General features: G+C 40.9%; 1 protein-coding gene across 2 annotated transcripts; it reads left to right on the top strand.

Annotated features, from left to right (window-relative positions):
• The first annotated feature begins 1,167 nt into the window (after nucleotides 1-1,167).
• On the top strand, nucleotides 1,168-17,733 carry LOC137180179 (ectonucleoside triphosphate diphosphohydrolase 7-like). Of its 2 annotated transcripts, XM_067585457.1 has the most exons (14): nucleotides 1,180-1,403; nucleotides 2,118-2,208; nucleotides 2,331-2,510; nucleotides 3,879-4,084; nucleotides 6,572-6,722; nucleotides 6,884-6,987; nucleotides 7,162-7,221; nucleotides 7,316-7,464; nucleotides 7,542-7,708; nucleotides 8,213-8,414; nucleotides 8,669-8,788; nucleotides 8,926-9,011; nucleotides 11,711-11,872; nucleotides 12,990-17,733. In XM_067585457.1, exons 2-14 carry the CDS (start codon nucleotides 2,201-2,203, stop codon nucleotides 13,204-13,206), a joined length of 1,812 nt encoding a protein of 603 aa, XP_067441558.1. In that variant the 5' UTR covers nucleotides 1,180-1,403; nucleotides 2,118-2,200; the 3' UTR covers nucleotides 13,207-17,733. The 2 variants fall into 2 exon arrangements, with proteins under 2 accessions (XP_067441559.1, XP_067441558.1); XM_067585458.1 differs by lacking the exons at nucleotides 11,711-11,872; nucleotides 12,990-17,733 and adding an exon at nucleotides 9,537-11,701 and having other exon boundaries at nucleotides 1,168-1,403.
• Nucleotides 17,734-19,112: the final 1,379 nt, after the last annotated feature.

Below are 19,112 nucleotides of genomic sequence, written 5' to 3'. Positions count from 1 at the left end.
AAAATTCCTCCAAAAAAGTGTTCTCTTATTCACCTAATGAGCAATGAAATTACCCAAGTCATCCTGTCCAAGTTTATGCTGCCTTTCTATCTGAGTTAATGCAATTGCGAGTTTTTCACTTCTGCTTTCATATGTCCGACCTGTCACTTAATAAACAGAAGTGCCTGAAAACCAGATAAATATGAATGCCTCACATCAGCTAAAGTCCACCGTTCAGTGTAATTAAACACAAATTTAACATTGTCAGTGCACAAAACAGACAGATTTACTCATTTGAGTGCTAGTGATTGTGCTGTAGGCCTGACATTTAGACCATTTGTTCTGTTTGGCAGTAAGAGAAGTATGCCAAGACATAGGCCTACAAGAAATGTAAGAAATGATTCAATAAAAGATCTATAAAACAATGACATCTAAGCCTGGACGACATCAAACTTAACCAGCTGTCTTAAATAAAGCCATTTTGCTGGGTTGTCTTACAGACCGTGTCAATTTTATGGGCTATTTATATCGTGTTGTGTGCTTGTGTTATCATATTGTGTTTCTGTTTCACTGCTGCACAACCAGTTGTCCTTTGGGGACAAATAAAGTGATTGACTCGTTGACAGATACTAATCTAGTGTGTTTTTATAATTTCTATTCAATATATGATCAGATTATTTACTGCTCCATGTCCTGAAACTCTTACCCAAGTTTGACAATAGGGCTACAGTACAATAAGACTGAGGAAAAATCCTCTTTTTAACAACAAATTCATCTATGTTTCATTGATATATTGATTTCTCATTCTTCACTCATAAAAAAGCCATTATCAGGTCACGTGGTGGACCTGAATTGAGGGGCTAGTAACAATCATAAACTAGAGAATCTGGCGTTGACAGCATTTGCAGATTTCTCCACATGGTGGCATTGGTTGCCCTCAAGTGATACTTCAAGGACGGGTTCACAATTTTTGAAGTCTGTCAGGTGCCCAAATGAACACCGAAACGGGTGTTGTTGCCGATTATTTTCCCTTTGACTGACTAATTGATTCAGCTCTATTTATATAAAACAAAACATAATGGAAGTGGACTAGCGTATGATATTGTCCCCCCCATCCCCAGCCACTACCTTGCCGGGTATTTCACACGTGTTGTCATTTTTCCTACAGCGCTTGAATGCAGCAGTTCAACTCCACCTCAGCTACGTATTTGATGACGCAATCACGTATGCCGACCGGAAGATGCATGATCTTTCTTTCCATAGATCTTGTGGTCACTTCCTCCTTATCGCCTCGTCGTCTTCTTTTAAAATAATCTTCCTCAAATATAGTGAGAGAAGAAGATACTTAATTATCGTTTCTACCGAAGGAACAACACATGTAACGTACGGACACAGCTGTCATGGCGGCGGAGAGGCTTCGATAGGTAAGTTTATATGAGATGTAGCATATGGACACACTACGGTTATCAGCAGTTCATATATTAACGTACCGTTACCGTTAGCCGGTTTGTAACTGACGAGTAGCTTAACTAAAAGCTACAATACTAGCCGCCGTTGGAGCTAATGTGGAAAATACGTGTAATATATTTGTCCTGTATCCAGCTACTCTGTTTTTATGCAACAGTTTTATAGTTATATAACTGCGAGATAATCCACTCTTATTGTAGCTTGTATGGAAAAAAGCAGTAATGCTAGGAAGAGTAGTGCTAAATTGTAGGTTACAGTATTTTTAGACTAGAGGAATGCCACTTAAATATCACTGGACTATTTGAACATATTATGATAGTGTAACAAGGGAAATAAAGGAACCTACAGTAAGGTCATTGTATCAACTGATAGATCAGAGTCATTTATTGATCTCACTGGCTAAGTTACATAAATCACTAAACAAATCAGGTCACTTTTTTTTTTTTAAAGGACGGGTTCACAATTGTTCATGTCAGATGCCCAAATGAAAGTTGAAACAGGTTTTTCTTGCTGTAATCAGTCCTTCTTGTCCCAAAGTCTTGTCCTAACACAGAGAAGGCTTGTTAAGTTATTAAAAGCTCTGTGTTGTTGAGTTCTGTTCAACAGCTTTAATTTAAGACATCGTAAATAGACTTTATAGCTTTTTTTTTTTTAATCTTGCCTTCACACAGAAAACCAGCCTCCAACTCCGGACAGGATCCTGGCACCATGAGGTGACGACTGTGACGTTTTGTACTTTTGCCAACGTGGACATATGGCAAGGTAATAAACTGATATCAGCATCTGTTAGAAAGTTATCACCATAATGCGTGAGTTCAGATTTACACGTAATAATATATGTTTACTATATAGTTTTTGGCTGTTTTTCCTTCCCTGGTCTACAGGATAACTTTGTCCTGCCTGCCGGCCTCCTGGTACTGCAGCGTGTCCCTGCTGTCTCTGGGCTGTGCTCCCAGACAGAGGCTGCTCCTGCTGCTCTTCATCACCTCCGCCCTCCTTCTCCTGGGAACCTACCAGAGGCCGCTGTGGGGCAGCCAGCGACGACCCGGCGGCCACTTCAACAAGTGAGTGAACGGATGTACTTACTGCTGGAGATGAGAGCTGGACACACACACGATGTTTATGTTAATTATAACTGGACCAGACCCAGCTGTCATTTTAGTATATATTAGTGTTTGTGGTCTTAACTGAGGTTTTTTAATTCATCAGCAACTATTTTGATATAATTGATTAATCATTTGAGTCATTTTTCAAGAGAAATTGTCAATTATTTGCTGCTTTTTCTGTTTTTTTACCACTGTAAACTGCATATTTTTGGGTTTTGCTCTTGGCTGGACAAAATGAGACATTTGAAGATATCACCTTGTGTTCTGGGAAACTGTGAAGGGCATTTTTCACTATTTTCTGTCACTTTATAGACCAAACAACTAGAGCTGCAACAATTAGTCGATTAGTCAGTCAGCAGAAAATTAATTGGCAGCTATTTTGATAGTCAGTTAACCGTTTTAGTCATTTTTCAAGCAAAAATGCCAAATATTTGAAAGTACCAGCTTCTCAAATGTGACTATTTGCTGTCTTTCCTTGTCATATATGACGATAAATTGATTATCTTCTACATTTTAGGATCTATCTTTGCCTTAAAATTGTGAATGCCATTTTTTTCATTATTTGTTCACATTTCCCAGATTAACTGATTAATGGATAATTAAAAGAATCGTTAGTTGCAGCCCTAATTTTAACTAAGCTTCTCTCAATTTTTTAAAATTTTTTAATGTTGTATCTGATTGGCTATTCACTACAAACCCCACTTCCTTCTGTTGCGTAAACCTGACGTGTCCAAAGCGTGACTGGAAAATGCTCAGTAAACAGCTGATAACCAGCTTTGTGAGAATAGTTATCAAATATAAATGTTCTGAAGCCAGACAGCTCAAACTTAGCTGAACTCAGTTTGTGAGACTGACTGCAGGTGCTTTCATCAGCAACCGAGGACTGATAGAGATGCAGAGAAAATCTGTATGAGTACAAGGTAGTTTTAATCATAACGCCCTTTTCGATAGAGGAGAGATGAACTAGAGAGAGGATATTTCTCATCCTCTCATATAAAAACTGAGATGTGTGCAATCACTCTGAGACCTGCTGGCATTTCAGATGGTTTATATCTACTGTTTGCTCAAGGATTTTATCCAAAACATCTTACATAATGATGAATATTTTGTGTGGGCATCCAAACCTTTAACAATGACTGTGTACACTTTGATTTTCAAGAATGATATTAGTGGGAGAGAGAAGATGTATGGAGGTGTAACATCTTTGAATAACAATAAAAAAAAGCCTGAATATGATATACAGTATATATAAGATATAGTATCCCAGTATATAAACACTGACAGCTGTGCAGGAGTCATAACGTGTCTGTGTTTGTTCTCCTCCAGGTATCTCTCCATCGTGGAGTCCATGGAGTCCACCGATGTCCTCAACCCTGCCTTGAATTATGGGATCGTGGTGGACTGTGGCAGCAGCGGCTCACGGGTCTTCGTTTACTACTGGCCCCCCCACAACGGGAACCCCCACACCCTGCTGGACATCAGACAGATGAGGGACCATGACCGCAAACCGGTCGTCAAGAAGATCAAACCTGGTGAGGAGTTTGTCACGTTACGTTTTTTGTTTTCTATGACACTATCGAGCCTGTTGGTGCTTTCTAGTTAAAGTACGTTAGATTTTAAAGATTCATCCTTTAACGTCTTGCTGTAAATTGTTGCTGTCTTGCACACAAACGAACCAAGAGGCAGAGACAGCTGTAGAGCTGCAACGATTGGTCGATAGAAAATTGTCATTTTTTTAAGTATAAATGCCAAACATGTACTTGTTACAGCTTCTCAATAAATGTGAGGACTTGAAGCTTTTATGTGTCATCCATGACAGTAAACAAGACATCTCTAAGTAATCATAACAGGCATTTTCCTCTGTTTTCTGACATTTTATAGACAAAATAATTAATCAGTCGATCGAATCAATCGTTACAAGAATTGTCAGACTCGTTCTGGGACAGAAAACGAAGCAGTTTTTGATCAAGACGTAACCACGACTGAAGAAGCAATTGTTACTAGGCCTATATTTATTTAATTTCAGTATTTGTAATAATTTCAACAAACTTATCCCCCTAAATATATGTGCAGTGTTGATGCAGCAAAGTTGAGATTTCTCTATAAACCATGGCTGTTTTTTGTTTTTATTGTGGGACTTCACAATGGAGCCATTGAGACACAGACAGTTAGTCAGAACTCACTGGCTGTTGTTAAACAGTTTGGTGCCAGCTTGAGGATCATTGCTTATCATTGGGTGTGTGTCCCTTCGGGCTCAAAGCCAAAGGGACACACACACAGTGAAAGACAGAGTGTGTGTGTGTGTGTGTGAAAGAGATAAGAAAGAACATACATGGAAAATGGAAAAAAATACTAGAAGGTATGATAACAGAAGAGATTACTCCGCAGCTGTTTTTCCTCTCTACAGTAAACTTGCTCTTTGAATCAGTCAGACCAGCAGTGAGTCACAGCAGACTGATTAGATACACTGGGTTTGCTTCCAGGGACAACAGTAAAAGGCTACGTGGCACTTTGAACCCCGGGACATACTGTAAAATATTTTATGGAAGAACTTTTGTAGTGTTTACATGACTGACACTGTTGTTGACATATTACAACCATGAGTATTAGTCTTAAAATAAAGAACAAACATCATTAGAAACATAAATACACGGATGGATTTTCTGCATGAGATCAAGAGAGATAAATGAGGTGACAGTTTGAATGAAATGTGCTGTTATCTTTTTATGACCTTTATTGACAACTAGTCTGACATTTCAGGGTGACGTCTTTCTCAGTCTCATCACATCTTGACAGTATTTCAATCAATCAATTTTTATTTATATAGCGCCAAATCACAACAAAAGTCATCTCAGGTCACTTTTCACATAGAGCAGGTCAAGACCGTACTCTTTAATTTACAGAGACCCTACAAATCCCCCCATGAGCAAACACTTGGCGACAGCGGTAAGGAAAAACTCCCTTTAACAGGAAGAAACCTCAAACTGAACCCGGCTTTTGGTGGGCTGCCATCTGCCCTGACCGCTTGGGTTGAGAGAGAGAGAAAGAAAGAGGGGGAAGGGGAGGGGGGGCAGAATAACAACAATCATAACAATAACAATAAGTAGCAATAGCCAGGGAAGGGCGCCAAAAGGACTGCGAAGGACCGCGAAGGCTCGCCCTGCAACCCAGGGTTTCCTGCAAGATGAGAAAGCACAAACAACTCAGAAGCCAAGTTAGTGACTTGCATTGATGTTACATGAATGCATGCAGATGGGGAGGAGGAGGAGGAGAGATGAGCTCAGTGCACCATGGGAAGTCCCCCAGCAGTCTAGGCCTATAGCAGCATAACTAAGGGCTGATCCAAGGTGAGCCTGGTCGGCCCTAACTATAAGCTTTATCAAAAAGGAAAGTTTGAAGCCTACTCTTAAACATAGAGAGGATGTCTGCACCCCGGACTGGATCTGGTAGATGGTTCCACAAGAGAGGAGCCTGATAGCTGAAGGCTCTGCCTCCAGTTCTACTTTTAAAGACTGTAGGGACCACCAGTAAGCCTGCATACTGGGAGCGCAGTGTTCTAGTGGGATAATACGGTATTATGAGCTCTTCAAGATATGATGGTGCCTGACTATTAAGGGCTTTGTAAGTTAGGAGAAGGATTTTAAATTCTATTCTAGATTTTACAGGAAGCCAATGTAGTGAAGCTAAAATGGGAGAAATGTGGTCTCTTTTTCTAGTTTTAGTCAGAACACATGCAGCTGCATTCTGGACCAGCTGGAGAGTCTTTAGAGACTTGATAGAGCAGCCTGATAATAAGGAATTGCAATAATCCAGCCTAGAAGTAACAAATGTGTGAGAGAGGAGCTCAGTGCATCATGGGAAGTCCCCCAGCAGTCTAGGCCTATAGCAGCATAACTAAGGGCTGGTTCAAGGTGAGCCCGGTCGGCCCTAACTATAACGTTTCATTTCAGTTATATCTCCATAATTAAATGTCTCGTGAAAACAAACATGCAATAACGTCGTTGTCTCGGTTGTCTCAGGTATCTCCACCCTGGCGAAGACACCGACGCAGGCCAGCGACTACCTCCATCCTCTCCTCAGCTTCGCCGCTGCTCACGTCCCAAAAAACAAACACAAGGAGACGCCGCTCTACATCCTCTGCACCGCTGGCATGAGGCTGCTGCCAGAGAGGTAAAACCAAACAATGTTTTAATATTATTGTACATTTTTAACATCTTCAAATGTCTTGTTTTGTCCGACCAACCAAAAATATTCAGTCTGCATGACAATCAGTAAATCTTCACATTTTAGAAGCTGATAATCAGAAAAACTCTGTACTTGTATGTATGTAGCCAGCAGGCGGCCATCTTGGAGGACCTGGTCACTGATGTTCCCCTGGAGTTCGACTTCCTGTTTTCCCAGTCACATGCTGAGGTCATCTCTGGGAAGCAGGAAGGTGAGAGGACTTGCTCGCTTTCTGTGTTGTTTCTGACTGTTACTGTTTTTGGGTATTTATTTACTGAATTAAAGGAATGCAACATTAACCGTGGCAGTCATTCTAACTGCTGCTTGCCTGCTTTCTGTGTGTTTTCATCGGACATGTTTCTGCTGCTGCTGCTGAACCCTGAAGGAGTCTATGCATGGATTGGCATTAACTTCGTGTTGGGCCGCTTTGATCACGCTGACGAGGGTGAGTGTGAAAGTGTAACTAATGTTTGTTTGACGATGTGTTCAGGTTTCTTCAGATGTGAAATACTCAAAATCATTCCTTTAACGTTTCTCAGAGGACGCCACAGTCGAGGTGACGACAGGGTCACAGAACCAGCAGCCAATCAGCAGGCGGCGCACTGTGGGCATCATAGATATGGGTGGAGCTTCACTGCAGATCGCCTATGAGGTGCCAAGCGCCATCACCTTCAACTCACCACAAGAAGTAAGGAAATGTCTCGTTGGTTTTGACTGACAGCCGGTCCGGTCTGCAGGAGTTTTAACATCTCGTGGTGTTTTTAGGAGGAGGCGGGGAAGAGCGTTCTTGCCGAGTTTAACCTGGGCTGCGACGTGGAGCACACGCAACACGTGTACAGAGTCTACGTCACCACCTTCCTCGGCTTCGGAGGAAACATGGCCAGACAGCGTTATGAGGACCAGCTGGTCAACAACACACTGGCCAAGAACAGGTTCAGACACGCACAAGACATATATGCATGTCTATTTAGGATTATTAGCGGTATTCAACACGTACTGGAGGCCCTGTTGCATCCTTTATTTCTCATTTCAAAGATTTTTTTTTTGAGCTCTACTGAAAACGGTCAAAATTTTCCATGAACCTTTTTCTCCTTCCAACACCTGTCACTGTGAGAAACTGAATGTTTTAGCTGTGTTTGCCAAATCCAGCATATGTACTGTAAAATCCATCCAGATGGTTCTTAATGTAGAATGTAGTTTAGTGGCCACAATCCATTACTTATCAACTATTATTCTAATATATATCTTTTAAATATGCTAATGTTGGATGTGATACATTTTATCCTTTTAAATCCATTAATTTCAGCAATTACATGCACATAATTTTACCCCTTTGTGTGTTTACTGATTCAGTGCAGAGTTAGTTTTTTTTTAGTTTTTATAACTGTGTGCTTAAAATGTAAGTAACGTATTGTTTCATGTCCCCTCTCGTCCAGGTTTCTAACCACACAGACGGGCCTGAGCGAGGACAAGCCGTACCTGGACCCGTGTCTGCCGATCGGTCTGTCAGACACGGTTGTCCGTGACAACCGTACCCTGTACCTGAGGGGTCTTGGCGACTGGACTCGGTGTCAGGGGGCCGTACGACCCTTCCTGGGTCTCCACAACGGCACCATGTCACCGGGAGGCGTCTACCAGGTAACGGCTCGTTTCAACCGCTTCACCTGTGACTGAACCTTGATGTCATCACTCATCTGGTTAATGTGTTTGTGATAGATTAAGTCAAATGTGGGTGGATGCTTCTGTAACATCTACAGATTTTAAAAAATGAGTCTCAGCTAACTGTGCCATCCCTTTATGTTTATTTAAACCAATAAATACTATAGCTCTCACTTCTGCCAGCTGCCCCATGAAGCAGAAATACCAGAAAATAACTTTTAATGCTTCTCCAGGCTCCCATCAACTTCAGCAACAGCGAGTTCTACGGCTTCTCAGAGTTTTTTTACTGTATGGAGGACGTGCTGAGGATAGGAGGACAGTACGACAGCGAGAAGTACTCCCGATTCGCTGCGGTAACCACAAACACGCCTCTGATATATATATATTTAGTCTCTGATGTAACTTACTGGGCTGAGAATCAGGATTTTTTTGTATTTTGTTGTTGATGGAAAGTTTACAGTTTGTGTCCGGTTTTGGTTTTGGTCTTCAGGACTACTGCTCCACCAAGTGGTCGACACTGAAACAACGTCTGGACAACAAGCTGTTCTCTCAACAGGCCGACATCAGCAGACTCAAGTAAGTTTCTCTCTCTTCTTCTTCACTTGTCTTCATCCTGAACTAGTGTCTTCATCATTTAGCAGTGTATGAATGAAGCATACTGTGTTTTCTGTGGGTTTATGTAGGCGGTGGTTTCTTTCTCTGTCCGGTTATGATGGTTGTCACTAAGTTCCTGTTAATTACAAGCAAAACACACACAATGTGGTACTTTCTGAGAATGTATCACCTCTTGTGTGCCAGAGATTTTTCAAGGAAGCTATCAGATACTTGCTGGAAAAGTAAATATGCAGGCTTGAATGAATACAGTAGGTTTAAATATTGTTCTGTCGTAGGAATCAGTGATAAACAGTCGCAAATCTGTCAATTATTAACAGAAACTTGGATGCAGATTGTGACTTTAAAGTTGAATAGTTTATTTATTGAAAGCCTTGCAAAGGTTAATATATACCTTATTAGTGTATTATTTAATGGTTATAGCAAGTTAAGGGTTTGTTTTAGATGTGAAACAGCATGGATCTGGCTCTTTTACCTGCTGTGTTGCAGACTGCAGAGTCTCCACAAGGGGGAGCAGTTCTGTTATTATCAGACCAGTTGGACACCTCGCTGGTATTCCATCAAGGCGGATAAAGGAAAAGCCTGACTTATTTGATAAGAGTGACTAATTTAAGTGACGTCACATTACCCTGCTCAGTAATAAAGGTCATTTATACCTCAGAACTAACTGTCAAGCTTTGTTTGTGTCAAAAACCTCTTTCATACATGCAGTTTATCCCTGAAATGTCCAGGAACATTTCCTGCATGGGATCATGTGTGAATGGGAGCAGGGATTTATATTCCGGGAAATCTGTGCCGCCAATTTCCCACCTTTTAAGACCTAGAAATATTTCAAGGAAAAGGCCGGTACGGTTGTGTTGTGCAGGGACAAGCACATAAAGGGTTACATCCATCTGACAAGCGAACCAATCACAAGACATGACGTGTGGGTGACGTACCGCGAGTCGGGCAGTGCTCGGTTTGGGCTCGTCTGTTTTCAACATGGCGGCTTTGTCACAAACATTCTCATATTACAGCTGAACAATACATTAAAATATGTTTCTGGGAACATTTGAGGTGAGAAATAGAAGATGCAGTAACATAATCTTGATTCATATTTGATCAGGACCGCCTAAGTTGACAGTTTGATCTGAGTTTCGTGAGTTTCGCCTTCTTCCTCTGTTGACAGAAAGGAGCAAGACGGAAATGTTCCTGAACGTAGCTGCATGTGTGATTAGTGAAAATCACTAGCGGTGCCTGAAGGGTTACCCCGGTAATTTACCAGGAACTATGTGTGAAAGAGGAAAAACAGAACCACTGTTCAACCTGTGAAGACAAAATGAAATTTAATAAAGTCCAAACCATGAGCCTCTGCTTTGTTTAAATGTATACTTATATCCTTCTCCAGCTTCTTTATCTCCAACTTCTTCATTTCTAACTTTCGATGACACTTGTAAATTGAACAGACATCCTGCGAAAGAGAAAATGTGTCAAAGAGTAGATGATTATATAGTTGGTAATGGTAAGTTGGTTCTCCATCATTTTAAACATACGTCTGATGTTATTTAGCCTACTGATAATACAGCCACAGTCAGTGATCTGGATGTTCATTTATTAACAATAAGTATTTATCCTGCTGGTCTGGAGGATTGAACTGACAACCTTCTGATTACAAGCTCGCTTTTTTAACCTTTAGGTCACCACTGTCTGTCGAAATATTCCTGTAACATTTACGCATTTAATCTGTCAGCAGTGTTTTGCCAAGCCATCTCCCTCGCCTTGTTTATTGCAGCAGGATTGCCCTTTTTGGTGATGATTCCTTTATATTCTTCGTAAAGTTTCATCAGCAGGGTTTGTTCTGCTGCTGAGAAGAAACACCGCTCTAGTTTTCCCGTCTTTTTGAGACGTAGTATCATCTCTTTGACAATCAACTGTTCCGGGCTGCTTATTATGCGCACTGAAAGATTATTCAAGCCTGGTTAGAGTTAATATTCAGCACTACATTAATAATTTGCTTTTAACTTCCCTCTTCAAAGTAACCAGGTCGTCTTTCATGGAAGAAAGAGGAGTCATGATGTCATTCTGTAGAGTTACTCTGCATAATATATCCTCCAGTTTTAATCCTTTGCAAGTTTTAAATTAAAAAGGTCGAACTCTCACACAAAAACCAGTTTTAAAAAAGAAAAGACTGCTGTTATGGGTGTCAAATTTGCCGAAGTTAATACTTAGGTATACATTGACGAGTCTACATCTGCTGCTACTTTTCTTGCCTGTAGATGGTGCAGGTTGGACTGGAACTGCAGCTGTGAAACAGCTGGAGGTGCAGCTGTGCAACTAGCTGATATTTACTGTCCCTTTTGGAGCTGCAAATATTAGTCGATTTAGAAAATTAATCCACAACTACTGTGATAATCGTCATTTAAGGATATTTTAATCAAAAATGTAAAATATCTGATGGTTTCAGGTTCTCAAATGTGCTCTCTTGCTCTTCTATTATAGTCAGTTGAATATTTGAATATTGTTGGTTTGGACAAAACAGGACATTTCAAAGTGTTACACTGGGCTCTAGGAGACTGTGATGGCCATTTTTCACTGTTTCAAAAGATTAATTGATGATGAAAATTGTCAGTAGTTGCAGTGTATTTATCTCTTCCTGACTGATTACCTTCTTCCTGTGAACTCAGGAATCAGTGCTTCAAGTCGGCCTGGATGTACGAGGTGTTGCACTCTGGTTTCCGGTTCCCCAGCGACTACCCGAGTCTGAAAACGGTTAAACTGGTTTATGACAAGGAGGTCCAGTGGACTCTGGGAGCCATCCTGTACAAAACTCGCTTCCTGCCTCTCAGGTAACTCCAACACACAGACAAGGAAAACATCTGTGATAAAGCTCATTATCAGTCAGCTCATAACACTGAAAACTTTTTTACCTTCAGGTTCAGGAAACAAATTACAATATGAGCAGTTTCTCAGAGGAAGACATTAAGTCTGACATAGTGAAAGAAAACATAATATCCCTCCATATCCTATCATAGAACAAATGCTCGATGGTATGTTCCCAAAAACAGTCTGCACACTCTGGATATGGCTGGTCACATGCTGTTGTTATGGCTCCAATGAAGAAGATGACCTGGCACATTTTGTATACAAAGAAATTCAAACTTTACATGATGCAAAAGAATATAAGAACAGGAGCAACAACAATAAAAATAAAAACAAGAACAAAGGAAGCAAGTAAAATAAGATAAAAAAGAGCATTAAAAAGGCAGCGTGAAGGATAAAAATCATGAAATGCAGCTTTTTAAAGTGTAATTAAAAGTCATGACAAACTGATGAGTCTTCAGTTTAGACTCCGCTCTGAGATCTTCAGGTAGTTTGTTCCAGATGTGAGCAGCATAAAAGGCTAAAAGCAGCTTCACCACGGTTAGTGTGAACTTAAAGAGCCGCAAGTAGAGCAGAAGCAGCTGACGTGAGAGCTCTGGAAGCTTCGTACTGTATGAGGTGATCTGACATGAACCATGCAGAGATTTATGACCAAGCAGTAATATTTTAAAGTCAATTCTTTGACACGTTGGCAGCCTTTGTAGTGATTTAAGAACTACTTTCTTTTAGTCTTTGTTAGGACTGGATCTGTCTGACTGCTTTCTTACAGAGACCTGAGAAAAGTCCATTACAGTAATCCAACCTGCCAAACACAAAAGCACGCACCAGTTTCTCCGAATCTTGCTTTGACATGAAATCTCTGATCCGTTTTCAGATCTCTGATGGTCGTTTTTGCCTCGGAGCATCACAGAAAATGCATATATGTTTGTTTTTTAAATGGAGGAAAGGATAGGTTCCACATATACAGAAATCTGTCGGTATTTTTATGTTCATCAGTAAGGTTAAGGTTCATTTTTTTCCTTGCATAAAACACGTGTCAGCCAGTCTGTTCATGTGGCTTCCTGCCTCTCGTGTCGTCTCTAGGGACCTGCAGCAGGAAACGTTGCGGCAGAACCACCCCAGCTGGCTGCGCTCCTCCTTCGTCTACAACCACCACCTGTTCTCTCTCTGCATCCTGGTAGTGGTGCTGGCCATCCTGCTCTACATCCTGCGCTTGCGGAGGATCCACCAGCGTGAGCTACGGCAGGCCGAGGCCCTGAACCTCCTCTGGGTGGAGGAGGGAGAGGCTCTCCTCCCCTGAGAGCCGCGACCAAAACATCCACGATAACCATGCAGGGTCTTTTTCTCCAGATGTTCTCACGACCTCCGAGACACGTTTGACTTACTGTATCTAAACCACAACAATAAAGCTAAAGAGTTTGAACATGGAGGACAGACGAAGATCCTTCTCACAGGCTAAAGGTGTGAGTTGGCTAAGGAGGAATTATTGGAAGACCCGAGAGGCTTTGCATGGAATAACATCACGGTACAGACAGTTTAATGAGCCTGAAAACAAACTCCTCTGTGTACTCTTTGATCGTGCAGCTTTAAACACAAAGCCCAGAGCTCAGACTGGAAACTTGTTCTATGAGTTCATGTTCTTTTCAAGACAACTTTAGAAGAAAAGAATCAACTTGTCATAACAGGATTAAACCACTATCAGTAGTTTTCTATCTTCTGAGATCCAGAGTCGTGTACGGTGAACCTGAATTTGGCGTCACTCCAAAAGGTGGTAAGTTCGGAATAGGAATACGGTCTGTTGAAGACTTTGAAGAGCTTGTAACATCTATTGAGGAGAAACTGTCTGAATCAACACGATGGCGATGGAACTCCTTCACCTGTGATCGTATTAGGATTCATATTTTTTACTCTCCGTGAAGAATTATTCATGTGAGAGCAGGCGATTTAACACGCGCTGTTTGTGTGGCTTTATTGAAGGCTGTGTTCATCTGCACTGTCCAAGACGAAACATTTCAACTGCAATTCAATCAATGCAGCCGCCATTGAAGTCGGCACAGACATTCAACATCACAGAATGAACCTCAGTGTTCTGTGGTGATCCTCTGTTTCATCTCGCGCCACTAAATTTCCACCTGTCCAACACTTTAGTTCATGACAGGATATCTCTAAAACTAATCCTGTAAATCAGCCTCAGCTGTACTCTCTGATTAAGTCCAGGCTACCATGCTAGTGTTAGCATGTTACACTCATGCCGTGTTCACATCATGTGAGATGGACGGTAGAGAAGATTTGGTATTTTATATGACTTGCAAGGTTAACGGTCAACTCATGACGGTTGTATGTTTGCAGCGTTGGTCGTGTGAAGGTTACAAATAATGACAAAACAGCACTTTCTCCATTACATTTTGGTTTAATTACCTTGAGTGATGGACTTTATTTGTTTCCTTTTCAGGCACTTCCGTATTATTTGGTGCCACGTTGCATATATCACAGCTCTCAGGAAAGAAAATAGTTAATTGTAATTTTGATGGAAAACCTTTTTAGAAGTTGAAAACCTGGTAATTACAGTAACTCCTGATATGACATGATTGACTAATATGTGACGTCGCATTACATAGCAAACATTGTCTTGTTATGATGCCAACTGTACACATATTAACATGCTAAACGTTAGCATGCTAACGTTAGCATTTCAGCATTCGGATAGACTGTAAGACTGTAATCAGACTTGGGCTGAAACTAACGATTATTTTCATTACTGATTAATCTGCTAATTATTTTCTTGATTAATTGCTTAGTCTATGAATTTTCAGTATTAAAAAGTGTTATTATTTCCCATAGCTCAAGGTTTAGTCTGGCAAACAGTCCAAAACTCAAATATATTCAGTTTACTGTCATATATGACAAACAAAAGCAGCAAATCTTGACCTGAGAATTTTCGGCATTTTTGCCTGAAAAATGATAGGTATAAAATAGTAAGTAAAAAAAAAAAAAGATAGTATAATACTTAATCGACTAAATGTTGCAGCTCTAAATGGGACTGCTAGCATGCTAAACGTTAGCATCCTGAAAGATATAGTTTTTTAAATCTTGTGCAAACAAGATAATAACTTGGGCACACAAGATAAAAATATATTATCTTTTAAGACTTCAGTGTCTCTGCAGAATCCAGTTTAAAGTTGGACGAAGCCCAACGTAGACCGAGGAAAGTTTAATCAAGACCGACAAAGCAGAGCTGAACCTGACAAGCTGATATGACCTAAAATGGCCACCGTTCAGAGGATAAATTTTGATTTAGGTAACAACACGGCCTTTCCTCTGGCGCCACCCTCAGGACAAACTTTACCCTTGCTGCTTAATTACTGGTAAGAATCTGAAATAACTTAAATTGACACGAAGGCTGGTTATAGCGAAAATATATCATTATTTGTCAAACGTATAATTTCCCATGCTTCCCTGTACATCCTCCTACATCTCATGTGCATCCAGATCAGTTCCTTTATAGCAAAGTGTGTACTTCCCTCTAACATGTATGTGACTCTTTAGTATCATCTGGCGACGGGTAACAGATTTGAACGTGACATCGCCGTGTGCAAGGAGAGCAAATGTGAAGGAGCTGTGACTCCGTCGGGAACTGATTTTCTTTCACCCCAAATTAAAATAAAATGTCGGTGACGAAACACCAGCTACAAAACCACCATCTAGCAGCTGAAATGTTCACACCCCAAAAAGTGATTTAGCCTTGCACCTCAGTGTGAGGTGATATCACGGTGGGTTATTGTCATGAGTGTAGCGGTACTTTTCTGCCTTCAAAGATAGTGTTTCATCTACACCTCTATTCATCCCTGATGGGATGATTTCCTCGAAAGCAATCCTGCAGACCGATGATGTCAGCCACAGAGCTCTGGCCTCAGATTGTGCTTTGATACTTGAATGCCACTGTTGTCTTGCCAAGACCCCCGTCCAGCACAGATTTCTATCAGAGAAAAGACAGAGCCGAGAGGCAATTTAGCTGGAATAAGCTGACAGATCTGCTCAGTGTTTGGATGAAGGCGGTGAAAGCAAAGACCCTGGAGGCTGATTTCTCATCGCAGTAACTCCATGAAAAGGCCAGTCGTAGTAAAATGCGGAAAAAAACACCTTAAAGGGACCATATTATGCTGTTTGTGCTTTTCTGTTATTTATAAACTGTTATAATGTCAGATGTCTATGTTAAACATAGAAATACTCCTTGCAAGTCAAAATCCAGGGCTTCAACCTGCTCTGGGCACTTCGTTCGCAATGTTTTTTTTTTACCTGACGTTAGCTTGTTGTGCATGCCCATAAACAGTCATCTGTTTCCTAGCCTTTGTTGCTAAGCTTGTTGCTAGGGTTGTATAGCAACAACATGTTGTTGCGTCATTCACTCTCATATTTCAGATCGTATTTGCTCGAACATGTACAGATGTATTTGAGAAGTTGACATTTCAAGCGAAGGACAAGAAAAAGTAGTTTGTTTCGTGGTTGTTGATGTAGCCTCTGGAGCACAGCCAACTTTGCCCAGTGGCCACTTGTGGTATTGCAGCGAAAAAAATCCCCCGTGGCCCAAAAAGCATTATCCTCATAGACCACTATTATAAAAGAGACGTCTGGTATCCAGTTCTGATAATACATCCACGCTCCGGAGCTGGCAGGAGTCTCCTGATGGACGAAGGGGCGCCTAAAATAAAACGGCCTGTTTCAGACGGAGGCTGAACTGAGGGGCTGCATAAAGGACCAGTAAAAGATAAATAAGGAGTTTTTGAACTGTAAATCATGCAAAGATATTCCAGTAGAGCCCCATATTAAAAAATATAGATCTGAAAATGTGCATTATATGTCACCTTTAAAATGTATGAAACATCAAAATGAACTCTTTTAAAGCCATTTTTGAGGGAGGAAAAAACCCTTCCCTGAGAAAAAAAAAGGTTGTTTTATTCTGTTTTTACAGCCGCTGTTTTGTTTTTTTCTTGGTGTTGTATTATGTGCTAACCATGACGACAGTGTTGATTCTAATGTGTGTCTGAGTAGCACCTGATGAAACTTCCTGAGAAGTTGAATAATGTGTTGATCCCACAGTGGGAGATTTTTATGTCCGAAATGATAAATGAGCTATTAATTTTTATTGCTTTTCAGGAAGTCTGAGACATGATTCATCAAACTGAATGATGAGGACTCCATTGTTTTAAAAAGTAAATGCTGTTTTGTAAGCCGTACTGTTTGAAAGCTTTCTACGGTTTAATAATGTGATTCCAAGTGTACTAAACGTGTTCGATACACACCTACGTTCTCCTTTTCTTTCCCCCTGACACAGATGAATCCTGACACGTCCTTGTCAAACTGTCAGCCTGTGTTTGTAACCTGTGTCTCCCCTCATCTGTACTTCAAAAAATACTTTTCTATTCGCTGATCCTGAACTCTCTGTAACAGGAGCTTCTGAGGGAGCAGACAAAAAGGTCTGAAATTTGATCGCTGACAGAGTAATTTCTGTTTTATTTCTGATTCCTTCACATACCCGAGAGAAAGAAAAGGATCAAAAAAAAAAAAAACTGTGCAGCTGTTTCTGATTCATCCTGACATGGATTTTAAAGATTTCTGCTTTTTTTTTTTTTTCCTCTGATGTTTCGATTTCTGACGAAGGACCAATCGTTGTGAGTGTTTCTTTGCAGAGCTGGGCATTGTGCAATGTTGAACAATAATTCACTCAAGGGGGGGAAAACTTGACTTCTATGTTCTTAATTACGGGACCTATGACATCAATGTGAATAGAAACAATTCTAATCCAATAAATCTTTTTCAATGAAAATCAGTTTTCCCGTCTTGTCAGTTGTGTGTGTGTGTGTGTGTGTGTGCTGCTTATGTTGTATTTCAGTGCAGGCAGGATTGTTTGCTGGCTGACTAATGAAATGGGTGCAGCACTTTGAGGTGTGTATGCCCTCTGCACTGTCTTACAGGCATACAGCAGCCTGTACACCCTCTTATCAATCAACTGCTTCCACCTGTAAGAAGATTAGAGGGTAGAAACTGGTGGGTTTTTGGTGGAAACATCTATTTAGTAGCTATTCTGGAGCTTTTCCAGATCATATGACATGATCTCAGCTTTATGACACAACATGAATGAGAAGCCCTTTGAATCTGGAGCTCCATAACAACTAGGCATACTCAGACTGCTGATGAAGATCATGTATTATGATTGAAAGCCACAAAATAGACTCTATGGCAAGATTGATCTCTCTTAAAGTCAACGTCAGTAATGTGACTTGTTTAGTAGTGGCTGTGTTTAGATATTAGGATAGAGATGAGGTAGCAGTATGCAACCATGCAGATAGTTTATATTTTATAAGGCCAGGATGCTTGTCGGAGGAGCTGAGCAGCACCTGAACCCCCCCCTTCCCCTAAACACCTTTCTACCCTCGCATCCAACAACGTCTGTAACTTTCCAAAAAAACCGACAATCCTGACAAACACTCACCTCACGCTGTGTTTTTCCAGCTGTGCTGAGGTGAGAAACTAAGCGTGTGTTTGAACTTCTCCCTCAAGCTATCTTTTTTCATTCTTTACACATTTTCTTCTGTCTTCTGTCATGTGAACAACAGAGCACCGTTATCCCCCGTTTGTATGATTCATTTACATCTCAACCCCTGTTTCGGAGCAGCTAGAAACACTTTTGCCTTCGTGCGTGGCTTGAAAAACAAATTGTACAAACTTGTTACTTTCAAGCGTACTGACACCTTGAGATTTCTGCCACTATAGGGACTATTTCAGAGACAAATAGAGAGCTTTCTGCATAGTTTGATGCCATTTAAAGTAGGTGGAACCTTTAAATCAGGTTTGGTGAGTTAAAATAAAATGTGGGATTAGACATTTGATGAGATTTTGATTGGTGTCACCAATAATCCACAAACTGCAAGTATAAGAGCTGCCAGTCTCCCTCTGTAAGACAACACTGAGGGCTAAAATACTACACGAGCTAAAGGAGGAGACTGATGGGCAGTTGGCACTTGTGTACACAAACCTGGTATGAGTTGGATGCTGCGGTGAGAGTCTTTGCCAACGTGTAAAACAATCATTGCCAGTACATGCCAAAACTCACAAACTGCTAGTTTTGCCTTCATTCCTCCGAGATGAAGTTATAGTTACAAAGCTACTTTCATGAACTGATGCTGGAACCTCGTGTGACCTGGTGGT

Source organism: Thunnus thynnus, chromosome 3 (genome assembly GCF_963924715.1).
Source record: "Thunnus thynnus chromosome 3, fThuThy2.1, whole genome shotgun sequence".
Lineage (NCBI taxonomy): Eukaryota > Metazoa > Chordata > Actinopteri > Scombriformes > Scombridae > Thunnus > Thunnus thynnus.
Note: the sequence above shows the minus strand (reverse complement) of the source record. Positions and strands in the feature narration are given on the sequence as shown.